General features: G+C 30.5%; 1 protein-coding gene across 1 annotated transcript in view; it reads right to left on the bottom strand.

Moving 5' to 3' along the window:
- Positions 1-9,003: 9,003 nt before the first annotated feature.
- The window catches only part of LOC106679265 (1,5-anhydro-D-fructose reductase), a 10,969-nt gene continuing 5,663 nt past the window's right edge, over positions 9,004-14,309 (bottom strand). Inside the window, exons 4-6 of the mRNA XM_014418328.2 lie at positions 11,353-11,594; positions 9,246-9,402; positions 9,004-9,170 (exon numbers count right to left, since the gene is read on the bottom strand). Of these exons, the coding sequence (XP_014273814.1) occupies positions 9,036-9,170; positions 9,246-9,402; positions 11,353-11,594 (534 nt within the window). The 3' untranslated portion in view covers positions 9,004-9,035. The remainder of the gene's footprint in view (positions 9,171-9,245; positions 9,403-11,352; positions 11,595-14,309) is intronic.

Below are 14,309 nucleotides of genomic sequence, written 5' to 3'. Positions count from 1 at the left end.
TAAAATGAAAAATCGATTGTGTAACATGTTTTTATTATTTTAAAAGCATGTTCTCTTTTTTTTTCTATACTGTAAAAAATAAATAATACACTTTGTTAGTCTCTTGGTGTACTTGAGTATCGGCCGTTATGCTTATTCCATCTACTTAATCTTAGTTACCAGCAGTCGGTCATCTTTGCGAGCTTAGTAATTTTCTTTACGGCGTGTAATAGTTTTAAGTTTGCTTCTTTTTTTTCTAGTTTGAGTATTTTCTATATTTTGTTTTCCTTTATTATGTTCACTTATTTTAAAATACAATAATAACAAAATTCGTCTATTCGTTTCTTTTCTTTTTACTACTTTTCACGGTTGGGCTAGTAAAGGTTCCTTTTGAATCCCTAACCGCCGTAACAATATAAATATTAGAATATATCGAATTAAAAATATCGATATACTGGAAGATTGCTGATTGACTGTGTGTATCAATAAATGAAGTTTGGTTTGGGTGTGGTCAAATAAAACTCAAATAGTAAATTGGTGTACTATTTTATTAGAGCCAACGTTTCGCCCCATGTTTCAGGGCTTCGTCGGGGCTAGAAAAGATACAAAAACATAAGTAAAAAAAAAATTTTTTTTATTTTAGTAGAAAATAACAGGGGTATAGAATGAAACGTAAAATTTAATAAGAGAAAGTACAAATTTAATTAAAGAAAGTACAAATATAAATAAATACAAATAATATGTCTTCTCTTTATTTGTTACTATTACCGTTTTCATTTATTGTTTATAAACCTTTAATTTTTCTTATTAAATTTTACATTTCAGTGTATACACCTGTTATTTTCCACTAAAATAAAAAAAAATTGTTGTACTTATGTCAAGTATTTGTATTTTTTTTAGCCCTGACGAAGCTCTGCAACGTGAGGCGAAATGTTGCCTCTAATAAAATAGTACACCAATTTACTATTTGAGTTTTATTTGACCGCAAATTCCATTTATTTAGTTTTTCAACTCTCAGGCAGAAGACCATCGGATATCGATTGAGACGTAATCCATTAGATACTAATGGATATGGAAATTATGTTTGAAGGGGAGGAATCTATCAATAAAATGTGGCAACGATTGGACATCAAGATAATTATGGATAATATTTTTTCTGACTTATTGAGGAACTTCATGTATTTTACTTTAAAATATTATATAAATAAATTTGAATATTTTATTAATTACAATATTATATATATGAAAAATATTTTGTTTTAAGTAGTCTGTTTTAACTTTTACCTATAATCAGGTCAATTATTTCAGACAGAATATTTTTGCCGCCCCCATCACGCTACGGCACACAGTGGTGGAAAGTGTGAAAAACTCTCCAAAATGAAATGTTACTAATGTGGTTTCTTACATTCAAATACTTATGAATGAATTTACCATAATTGGTTGTAGTTTTTCAAAAGTAGGTTGTTTTTTGAAATATTTTTTATAAATTCCAATGGCCGCTTCCAAATTAGGGCAGGGAAAATTCGTTTTTATACGTCTTTGATAAACCAGCAAAAAATAAGCTTTATTAACCTTTGACACTTATCTTCGTAGGGGTAGTAGTTTTCATGATATTCACACATGAATATAAATTTGGCAAATTAAAATTTGTCCGAATAACAATATATCAATTTATTTTGGCATATTTCATGAAAACTACTACTCTTACGAAAATAAATACCATAAAATACTTTATAGCTCATTAAAATAGCTTTGATTTGAGTGCTAATAGACATCTGTACGTCTCAAAGTTCCTGAGATATATATTTCTCAAAATAATTTAACAACTACTGATACTTTAGTACGTTCCATACAACATTTTTATGAAATGTTGCTTTTTGAAAAGCAATATTTCGACAACTATTAAACGTAAATAGCTCTATTAGGGCTCACATTTTAGCAAATTTAGTCTGCTTTAAATGATGCTTTATTAGATTTTCTATTGTTTTTGGTAGTTGTAAAGATATAGAGCTCCAAATCAAAAATTAATTATTGTTAACGTTTTGAAAGAGCCGCTATTTTTTATTCCCCCTACCTATACTTGGCAGACTCATCAATTTTTACTAGTAATTATAGCTAGTTTTCAATTAAGTAATCTAAAATTGTGGTGAAATAACTGCCTTTTTTCTCCTCTAAACGAAACAGACTTATATTATTTTATTTTTCTGTACTATATTAATTCAAGCTAACAAGAGGGTCTAGGAAATGATGAAATCATTGATAACTTCTTAGAATAGTATCGTCCCCCCCCCTTTATACTGAGAAACCCTTAGTAACTTCTTTCATGAGACTTGAAAGTAAATACAAAAAAAACTTTATGACCTCTTTGGAGTCTCCAGAGACCTTCCAAAAATACCACTTCCGACAGTTTCTATGCTAATCATACAAAGTGGATTCACCACTCACTGTTGGCTTCTAATAGTAGAATATCCCAAGCATTCGTTAGCTTAAAACAATCTTCATTAGCTTCTGAAGTTAATACTTTTATTCAAAATTTTATTTATTTGCTTAATTTTAAAATAAATACAAAAGTGGTAAATCAGAAATAAAACTAAAAAATATTAATTGATATAAAAAAAAAATTAATTCCTAGAAGAACGGATATTTACATTACCAACAAATTATATAAAATCAAGGGGCAACTCCCCCTAAAAAAAATAAGTTTTTTTCTACCACTTAGTAATAACTAATGAAGAACTTCGATAATTATACAACTTTTCTTAAAATTTTTGCTTCATTCACCTTTTTCATGCCGAAATGTAACAATCTAATTGATTATTGCCCCCCCCCCCAGTTTTGATCCTGGTTACGCCCTTGATGCTGTGACTTTTAATTTTCTTATAGGACTTGAAATTTTCATTTTAATGTTAATAATTCAATATATTGTACATATTTATTCTTCTTGGAATTAAATCCCATAGTTCACATAAAAAACGTTCTCCTAAATTGGTTATTTGGTGCTGGCGAGGACATTTCGACATTCATGCCACCTCAACACCCTCGAATGCAGTGCAACATCCCATCTTATCTCAACACCGAATTTTGATTGCTCAACTTTGATTAGCACATCCCTTTTTGGCAACTCTAATCAATATAACTATCAATTACTTTTATCAGTAGTATTATGTTTTTTTTATATATGACATTAATGAATACTGTTATCAATAATTTTGAGTGTTTTATCAGTTTTGAAGAACTTGATCCATGTTTACGGTTATCGGTGCAACAGCGTGAGTGTCTTCCGAAGGACGGCTGGGTCTCCACGCTTAAATCATAACTTCACGTAATATAATATTTAATACACTAGAAATGTTGGAGATCATGTGCTTTCAGAGGCGTGACAGAGGAGTAGGGGAAGACTACACTTTCATCACCGGCTGACTGCTGTTTCAATTTAGATAACTGTCTGAGAAAGACCACTCAAAACTATACATTATTATGAATCACTTAGAGATGCCATCAAGCTCCTTCCATCTATTGGAATACTAATAGTACAACAGACCAAGAAGAGAAAAAAGGCAGTTACTGCATTCCAATGTTTGATTACTTTAATGAAAACTAATTATAATTACTAGTAGTTTGCCAAGTATAGGTAGGTGGAATAATAAATGTATTAAAATTAGCAAGAACACTAGAAAACCTAAGAGAACATCATTTAAAGTAGAGTAAATATTCTAAAATATGAGCCCTATGATTATAATTAATAGATATATACTTTTAATAATAATAGATATATATGTTCCAAACCTTAAAAATACATTAACTTTTCTTTCGGAGCTCTATATCTTAAAAACTACCAACAACACTAGAAAATCTAAGAGAATATTATTTAAATAAGAGTAAATTTGCTGAAATATTAGCCCTAAAAGAGCTATTTACGTCCAATAGTTTTCGAGATATAATTTTTTAAAAAGAAAATTTCTAAAAAATCTACTGAAAGATTAGTAATTAGTTAATTTATTTTGAGAAATCTATGTCTCAGGGACTATGTGACGTACAGATGTCTATTAGCAATCAAATTAAAGCTTGTTTAATGAACTATAAAGAAGTTCATGACCTTTACCTTCATAGGAATAGTAGTTTTCATGATATTTGCTAAAATAAATTGATTTACAGTTGTTCGGACAATAAATTTTATTTATGAAAAACTTCATTTCAAAAACTATTGGACGTACAGACGTCTGCCAGCGCTCAAATTAAAGCTAGTTAAATTTACTATAAAATAGTTAATAATGTTTATCTTTTTAGGAGTAATAGTTTTTATGATATTTGACAAAATAAACTCACAAAATGTTAATTTCTAGTTGTTTGTATAAAATGTTGTATTTTTGAAAAAATATATCTCTACATCCATAAGAACCACATATGTCTGCCAACACTCAAAATAAAGGAAATTTAACTTTCTATAAAGTAGTTTATTACACTTATCTTCGTAGGGGTAGTAATTTTTATGATATTCACATATAAATATAAATTTGGCAAATGTAAATTTGTCCGAACTACTATAAATCAATCAATATCAACACTGACAACTGATGTTTCAGTACGTCCCATACAACATTTTTATGAAATGTCGCAGTTTAAAAAGCTGTATCTCGAAAACTATTTAAAGTAAATAACTCTATTAGGGCTCATATTCTAGCAAATTTACTCTTCTTTAAATGACGTTCTCTAAGGTTTTCTTGTGCTGTTTCTAATTTTTAAGATATAGAGCTCCGAATGAAAAATTAGTTTTTTTCATCACTTTGAAATAGCCGCCATTTTGTATTCTCCTTACCTATACTTGGCAGACTCATTAATTTTTACTATTAATTATACATAGTTTTTATTAACACGTTTTCATTAACGTTAAAGTAATAAAAAATTGGGATGAGATAACTGCCTCTTTTCTCCTCTTGGGCTCTAGTACTATTACCGAGATATAGCTTTTTAAATTGAAACATTTCATAAAGAATACAGTGAAAAATCAGTAGCTAGTAAATTTATATTGAGAAATCTATATACCCAAAACTATTGGACGTAAGATATTTATTAATACTCAAATTAAAGCTAGTGAAGTGTACTATAGAGTAGTTCAAGACCTCTAACTTCGTAGGAGTCGTAGTTTTTATGATGTTTTCCAAAATAAATTCGCAAAGTGTTTATTTCTAGTCTGAAATAAAATTTTGGAGGATATACCAAAGGCTGCGGTTCGATGGGCAGTTACATATAAGTCTGAAGGCCGTGAGGGGGTACTGCTGAAATGCACTGAGGATATAAATTGAAAAAAAAAGGATGTCAGAAATGTACGATGGACGGAGGGATTGGATAACTTGGTGGAGGAAGGAAGCAAGAAAATATTTTTTATGTTATTGTATATGATACAAATATGAAATATTCTTTAAACTTCATTTCGAATTGTAAAATTAGATCTTAATATAAAATTTAATAAGTAGTTACTCGTCCCAGTAAAATTTCAACATAAAATTCAAAAGTCCTTAAAAGATATTTTAAGGAAAATGATATGACAATTTTAAGGATATAAGGTAAAGCTAATGATATGATAATTATTATAATATATTTCCTTATGTTATAATGTGGGAAAAGAATAGAGAAAATTAATATTAATTAGCCCATAATTAAATATTTTGACTAAATATACAGGTCTCTATCAAATATAAGAGAATATGATACAAAGTATCTGAAGCCAATATAAAAGTATAAAAGAGAAATTATTTTATATTTATTTATTAATGGCATATATGGTAAAAAAAATAATTTTGTATTCGACATGTTCCATAAACTGGGATTACTTTTTGACAACCCTACTAGTTTTAAAACAGAGGAAGAGAGAAAAACTTTATTCAAAAACAACAAAGTTATGCTACCCATCTTAATTGCATCTCTCAAGTTCTTCAATAACTGATGGTACGAAATAGTTCCAAAACAAAAAACTAAAAAAAATAATAATTTTGTTGATTTGTTATTTCCGTGCCTTCCTCGTTGGAGTGTTAGATAACGAATCTAAATTTAGCACTATAATTGTCAACTTGAGTCATATCTCTTGTAAATGTAAATTTTATCATGTAAAGAGCCATTAACGATTAAATATTAACTAAAAACATTATATTATAAAATGAACAGAAATTAATAGATGTAACTTGAACTCAAACTAAATACATTGAAGCTCACCATTGAGTCTGATTAAAAACTGATAGTACAAGAGCCCAAGAGGAGAAAAAAGGCAGTTATTTCACACCAATTTTTGATTACTTTAATGAAAGCTATGTTGATTTAATGAAAGTTATAGTTATATCAATTCTGGAAGAGCGAGTTAAACGGGTATTTTTTCGTCAGGAGAAGTGCTTCTCATAGTACAAGAGCCGGGAAGAAAAAAAAGGCAGTTACCTCACTAAATTTTTGATTACTTTAATGAAAACTAGGTATAATTAATAGTCAAAATTGATGAGCCTGCCAAGTATAGGTAAGGGGAATAAAAAATGGCGGCTGTTTCAAAGCGATAAAAAAAACTTGTCCCATACAAAATGTTTATGAAATTTTGCTTTTCAAAAAAGCTATATCTCGAGAACTATTGGACGTAAATAACTCTTTTAGGGCTAATATTTCAGAAAATTTACTCTTCTTTAAATAATGTTCTCTTAGATTTTCTAGTGTTGTTGGTAGTTTTTACGATATAGAGCTCCGAATGAAAAATTAATGTTTTTTTAAGGTTTTAAAACAGCCGCCATTTTTAATTCCCCCTACCTATACTTGGCAGACTCATAAATTTTGACTATTAATTATACCTAGTTTTCATTAAAGTAATCAAAAATTTAGTGAGGTAACTGCCTTTTTTTTCTTCCCGGCTCTTGTACTATGAGAAGCACTTCTCCTGACGAAAAAATACCCGTTTAACTCGCTCTTCCAGAATTGATATAACTATAACTTTATGATTAATACAGTCATTATTGTACTGTCGCACCAGCTCTGGCGTGATAGTTGATGGTACAAGCAACGTCAGTGAAGCAACTGTCATGTTAACTATCACATTTAAACGCCTTAACAGTAACCAATACAGTTTCTCTTGTTGTGGCCAAAAGTTTTAGCCATTTCCATCGTGGAGCTATTTGTTAGTTACAATCATAACATAATTCACCGTCACGATTTTTCACTTCCGTGACAGTAATATAGCAATGGGTATGTCGTGTTCGTTAATAATACAAGTAACGTTAGTTGAGTAACATTCACATAAACTGTCATATGTATACGCCTTGACAGTGAACCGGCACAACGATAATATGTTCGCCCACTTAACTTAAAATTAACTTTAAAAATCAGCCCATTATAGGTAGTTTTTATGATATTCGTATATGGATATAAATTTGGCAAATGAAAATTAGTCCGAACAACTATAAATCAATTTATTTTAGCAATATCATGAAAAAAACTACTATTCCTACGAAGATAAACTACTTTATAGTCCACTAAACTAGCTTTAATTTGAGTACTAATAGAATCTGTACATCGAATGATTTTTGAGATATAAATTTTTAAAAATAAATTCACTAACTACTGATCTTCAGTACATTCTATACATTTTTATGAAAAGTTGCTTTATCTATATCTCGAGAACTATTGAACGTAAATAGCTTTATTAGGGCTCATATTTTAGAAAATTTACTCTGCTTACTATGGTCTTCTATTAGGTTTTCTAGAGTTGTTGGTAGTTTTAAAGATATAGAGCACAGAATGAACAATCAATTATTTTTAACGTTTTGAAACAGTCGCCATTTTTAACCCCCTACCTATATTTGGCAGACTCATCAATTTTTACTAGTAATTATACATATTTTTCATTAAAGTAATTGAAAATTGTGTTGAAATAACTGCCTTTTTTCTCCTCTTGGGCTCTTAAGGGTACAATTAAGGCACCCAGTTAGAGAACTGATCTATATCCCTGGGTAACGCAGAAAGTTAAATAAAAATGTGTAATAATTTTGGAAAAAATTGTACGAAATGTTTTTTACCTCTGAGGTACAGATTTTGAAATAAGGCTACTCTGTCAGAATATGATTAAAGTTCGAAATATTTATTATAGATTTAAGCTACTTTTTATTTTCTAATGGGTGTGGTTGTTCTAATCTTGTGGATTGCATTGATTTTTTTAAGTCAATATTGTTCAACAGCCTTGTTGACTTTATTGATGAAACTATTTTTTATGTTCTAATGATTGTTGTTCTAATCTTGTTGACTATAGATTTTTTTTAGTCGATACCATTCAACAGCCATGTTGACCGTATTGATTTTTTGTCAATACTGCTTCTACCCTGTCATCTTATCCTCGTAACTGAATCCTTCATACCCAGTGTGCAAGTTCAAACCCTTTGGGGATTAAACCAATCAGATAATAGTCTCCACTCATAGGTGGAGACAACTAATTAGTTTTCATGTCAATAGATAAAGGCTCTTAAATCTTTCACTAATAAAACTGTCCTCAATATTATGGCCCTGAAAATTATAAAACCTCATGGGCCGAACAGAGATCATGATGTAGGGTTTTGTTGGTTACATAGTACGGAAAAGTGACTATTGTTTATAGGACTTTGGACTGAAATTTTTTATTTATGGACATTTACAATTATATTTACATAAAAATTCATCTAGTAAATTTGATCATAATGGTAGGATACGGAGATGTAGAGAAACTACCTACTGGTAGCACTCTAATAAAATTTCTACATTAGAAGGTCTCGATGCCATCTTCTTTTCACGCGCCTCGGAGAATTGTAAGGAATGGAAGAGAAGGGCTAGATCGGTTAGATATGAAACATTGATGTCTTTGTGGATTGTTTTATTTGTGACAAAGTAACGGTCATTAAGGATTTTGGACTGTAAGGATTGGATACGGGAAGAATTCGATGGTTTAGTGGAGCCAGAAAGTTTATTCCATACCTGAAGTTTGGACAGGTTACTTATTAGTGTAATAAGGTAAATAAAAATTAAAAATTAAAAAAATAATAATATTTTATTTAAATCATTTATTTTTCAAAAGGATATTCAGGATGTTCTACGGCCTTACCGAAGAAAACTTTATTAAACATCCTTCCATTTTCTCCACGATCCAGGGCTCTTATCCTGTTGAATTCTTCTTTTGTCAGTTCAAAATCGAATACCTTTAGAAAATGATTATAGATATATAAATCATGTTTTTCAAAAAAAAAAATTAAATAATAAGTATCAATACGTACATCGATATTTTGTTTTATTCTGTCAGGATTTGAACTCTTTGGTATTATTCCAACACCACATTCCACCAAAAACCTCAGTATGATTTGTGCAGGCTGCTTGTTGTACTTCTCAGCTATTTCTTTAATCACTGGGTCCTTGAGTGGTTCTACAGCACCTCTAACATCATCAATCAACATTATAATTAATTATTAATTAAATTAAATAAGAAACATAATTATTAATGCATTGATTCAGAAAACCAATTATTGTGTGGTAAACCTCTCAATCAAACAGAAATGGAATCGTTTAACAGAAGGGATATTCACGATGTTTTGTGAAATGTTTTATCATGTTAAATATTATAGGTATAGGATTGTGAGCAGCCGTATTTGAAGACATCTTAAATTGTCAATTCATAAGATTATTGTATGGAAAAATTATTGAAAATTATGAAATAAGAAAGAAAGAAATTAATAATGTTATTAATTAATTAAATTAAATTATTTATATCAATTTTTATAGTGACTATTATCAATATACAGTATTTAATATAATTTTGAATTGTGTAAATATAACAGTGCATGTAAAGACTGATAAGATTTAACTACTTCTAAAGTAATAATAGCAATGCTATATCCTGTCCTAAATCCAAAATCCAAATTAAAACTAGAAACAACTATGTATTTTTATTTTTTAAAACAATTCTCAAGCCACTACTGAAGTATAGCTGTGAAGTCTGGGAAGCGACATCCTTTACGAAATGGAAAAAATTTCAATATTTTCAAGAATCGCGGTGGATTCTCCTCGGTTTGTAAGAAAAAGGAAATTGCGTCAGGAATTACAAGTGGAATCGATGGAAGGTTACATCAAGAAACGGTTCATGAAGTTTCACTCCCAGTTACCGACAGTTAAAGGAGCAGTGACTTACAACTTGGGAAACCCAACCTCATCTCGAAGACTGAAGCCCAGGCTGCTACAGGACATCCTGTTAGTAAGTCTATATTTATCAATTCTATCATTGATATTACTTCGAAATTCCAACAAATCCCATTAAATCACCTTTACCCTACGTCGTAAACCTACTGACTGCCCTACAGTATACTTCAATAATGTTGCCCTTACCCCTGTCGAACAAATCCGCTACCTTGGACTACATCTGGGAAAACGACTAACCTGGAATCCCCACACAAAACTAAAAAGACAGGAAACTGCACGTCGATTTCGACTATTACAGCACCTACTAGACAAACGGTCCAAACTTCCAATTCATTACAAAAGACTGATTTACATAACAATTGTAAGGCCTATCTGGACATACGGCGTTGAGCTTTGGGGCTCCACTAAACCTTCTAATTCCTCTCGTATCAAATCCTTACAATCCAAAATCCTTCGTAAAATCCTAAATGCTCCCTACTTTGTCACAAACAAAATCATCCACAAAGACCTTAATGTACCATTTGTAACCGATCTAGCCCGATCCAGATATCAATCCTTCCATTACCAACTCCCTACCCACTCAAACCCATTAGTTTCTAATCTTGCTTCCTCTTTAATTCCGGACAATCCTCCGAGGCGTCTGAAAAGAAGATGGCCTCGAGACCTTATATTGTAAAAATGTTTTTAGAGTGCTACCATTGGGTAGTTTCTCTACAGGCTTGTACCATACCATTGTGATTTCCTCAAATTTACTTGATGTATTGATGTACAGTTGTAAATATCAATAAATAAATTTTTAAAAAAAAGACATTACTTCTTCTTATTTTTAATTAACTTTTTCGTTTTTTTTTTTCCATCAGAGTTAATGGTTTGTTTTGTTAGGTCTATGAATATCGTTGTTCTTGTTATTATCTTTTCTCTCTTATTAAGAATTATTATTTTTATTTATTTATTTTATCTTAATTAGTTTTCTTTATAATTTTGTATATGGTTAAGGGCTACAATGGTTTCGATCTGGTTTTAAATAAATAAAAAAATGTAATGATATTTAGAAGAAGTAGGATAACGGACAGATAGTTTGAAACTTCGCGCAGAATATTGAAATAAAGGAATCAATAAATATTATGAGCTTCTTTCCTTTAAAACAAATAAATACTATCAATATTTGTTTTCCCTTTATAAAATATTTACTTCAAAGATTCCACAAAAGGCCTTATTCCAGGAGATCCGAAAGCTGAGAATGCTGTTACAGTGATATCATTTTGATGACAGAATGCCACAAGCTCTTTCTCCTGGAGGTAGATTGTCATCTCAGTCTGGTTATTCACTGGTCGTATCCTGCAGTTGTCCAGAATCTTTTGGGTCTGCCTAATGTTAAATTTAGAAATTCCGATATATTTAGCCCTACCAGCGTCTACTTGAGCTTCCATTCCCTGAAACAATTAAAGAACTGTTTATTTTGCAAATAATATTTTCAATTTTTTAAAGTTCGGCTGCACTGTACTGTTAGTGGCTACAATGCGTTGCAACCTTTAGTAGAAAAGAAGATAATTAAAAGGATACAGGAAAAGTGAAGCCAAAAAGTCGGGTCTCGTGATGTCCAGGGACGTGACAGAGGCGTTATGAGTACTCGCTAATCACCTTCTGTTTCAGTTAAGATTAATATGGTGGACATTTCTACGCTCCAAGGGCGTGGCATTTTTGGCTTCACTTCTCCTTTGAAGGAGAGTAGACTCATACCAGCACACTGTTGTTAAAGCTCTTTTTGATTGTTTAAATAAATACATTTTATCCCATTTGTGTCTCAGAACACTCTTGATATTTTACATTAACCTTGATATGAATTGTAATAATAAAAGATATAGGAAATTTAACCAAAATAAATAAATTATATGCCTGACCTGAGTGTGATGAAGGTTCAAAATATTGTTGTGATAAAGTATAATAGTGTAAATTGACTGTGATTAAGCTTTAATGTCAAAAATTTACAAAATAAGTAATTAGAAATAAGCTAAGGCCTTATTAATAAATGTATATGATTCCTGATGTTTTTATGTATCACAGGACAATTGTGGACTTGAATTAATGACCTGGGCGTAATAGCCTGCATAAAATTCTTTAAAATTGATTTGCTAAATTTGTATTTAAAGATATGATAATTAATTATTTTTTCGGCCAAGACTCCCAAATGGAGTCCTAACCATGGTTAAGGATCAAAGTTTTTCATTTTGTGAGACCGCCACTCAATAAAAAAATTCAACGTCCCAGGCCGGATTCAAACCGGTACCGACAAATTGGTAACACTGTGTCTTAACCACTATGCTACGGGCGGCCTAATTTATTAATAATATTGTTGTTTAAAATTGTTAAAAATCATATGTATGAAAAATAGATTAATTATTTTATATATTCTTGTTTGAGGGTGGTTTAGTTTATTCTTAATTTAAAACAAATTTGATCCTTTTTTTTCTCTCAACTTTATTTTTTACAACTTTTCCAACGTTTCGACCCTCAGGCCATTCTCAAGGATACATTCATATTGATGTCATTTCCTTTTTCAAATCTTAAAAATGCAGGCTAATTGCCTTTGTCCCATATAACCTTTTCTCAATAATTTTTTCCTAGATGTAACCCTTTTATAAAACACTTTTCTTCCTTCCTTCATTCACATTTGCAACTTTATTTGTTGCATAAGTTGCAAATGTGAATGAAGGAAGGAAAAAAAGTGTTTTATAAAAGGTTTAAATCTAGGAAAAAATTATTTAGAAAAGGTTGTAGCGAGAGGGACTCTAATTTTTTTTTTCTAACCTCCTATTTATTTATTTTTAATCAATTACAATTATATATTACTTAACCTAGGAAAATTATATATACACATATTTACATTTTATCTTGTTTTGCCTAATGGCATTATAAGATGAGGAAAACATTGTCCGCTGAAGGCGGTTTGTACATGAGTGGCGTGATAGCCGGGGAGCTAACAGAGAATGAGGAGGGACCATGTAGGGACTCTAAATCCCCCAATTTGATCTTAAATCCACAGCCTTTACTCCAGGTCTAGTCCTAGCACTGGTGGCGTACACTCTACTTGAGATAGGTTCGTGCATTGTTTTGGTATCCTTTATTATTCATTGTATAGATATTGCTAAGTGTAATGCACAGAGATTATTAATATATAAAAATAACAGTATGTTTTTACAAAATGAAGTAATATGTAAATTTGAGAGTTTTGGTGAGGCTCGAGGTGCAGCGCTCTGGTGAATAGTGACGGAAACGCTTGCTCCCTCTCGCTACAAGGTTATATGGGACAAATACAATTAGCCTGCATTTTTAAGATTTGAAAAAGGAAATGACATATCAATATGAAGGTATCCTTGAGAATGGCCTGAGGGTCGAAACGTTGGAAAAGGTTTAAAGAATAAAGTTGAGAGAAAAAAAAAAAAAAAAAAAATCAAATTTGTTTTAAATTAAGAAAAATAGATAGTTTTGAAACTAAAATTGGATAAAAATTATTTATTTAAACAATAATAAATAGTCTCAAGAAAGTGAAAAGATTATAAATAAAGCTCTTTGTGATAGCTCAGTTTTTAGCTAATTTTTTTTTTATGAAAGTTACTATATATCTAGGTCGCCAAGAAGTCAATTGCAATAAAACGGTCGGGGCCAATGTAGTTGATAATCGATCGCTCGCAATGTCTGGGTAGGAATTCTGTGTATCATGGACTTTGAAGGGATTACAGAAGACATAACTTTCTAGCTATAGTTTCAGACATATTTCATATGGATCAAAAGTTATTAATTACCCATTTTCTTTTAATTCCCATGGACGTGGGTTTTTTGGTACTTTAAATAATCATTGTTGTATTTTACGTAGGCAGATAAGCCGTATATCTGTATCTCATTGCGATGTGTACTCAGCGAGATATTGATAGATTAGCAAAAAGTCAATTTTCATTTTCCTGGCAAAAAAGAAACAACAACGCGAAAGAGAAATATTGAAATCCAATTAACAGGCATACTGTTCAGCTTTATAACAACTTTTTCATATTTACGAACAAATAGTACTTATACATTTGAGTTGATAAAAAAAATTAAATTTCAATTATTTATTAAATAAATCAAAAATTCGTATCCATTTTTGTCTCAAC

This window comes from Halyomorpha halys, unplaced genomic scaffold (assembly GCF_000696795.3).
Source record: "Halyomorpha halys isolate HHAL.00 unplaced genomic scaffold, Hhal_1.1 Scaffold12.1, whole genome shotgun sequence".
In the NCBI taxonomy this organism is placed as follows: domain Eukaryota; kingdom Metazoa; phylum Arthropoda; class Insecta; order Hemiptera; family Pentatomidae; genus Halyomorpha; species Halyomorpha halys.
This window is presented reverse-complemented; position numbering and strand designations above follow the sequence as displayed.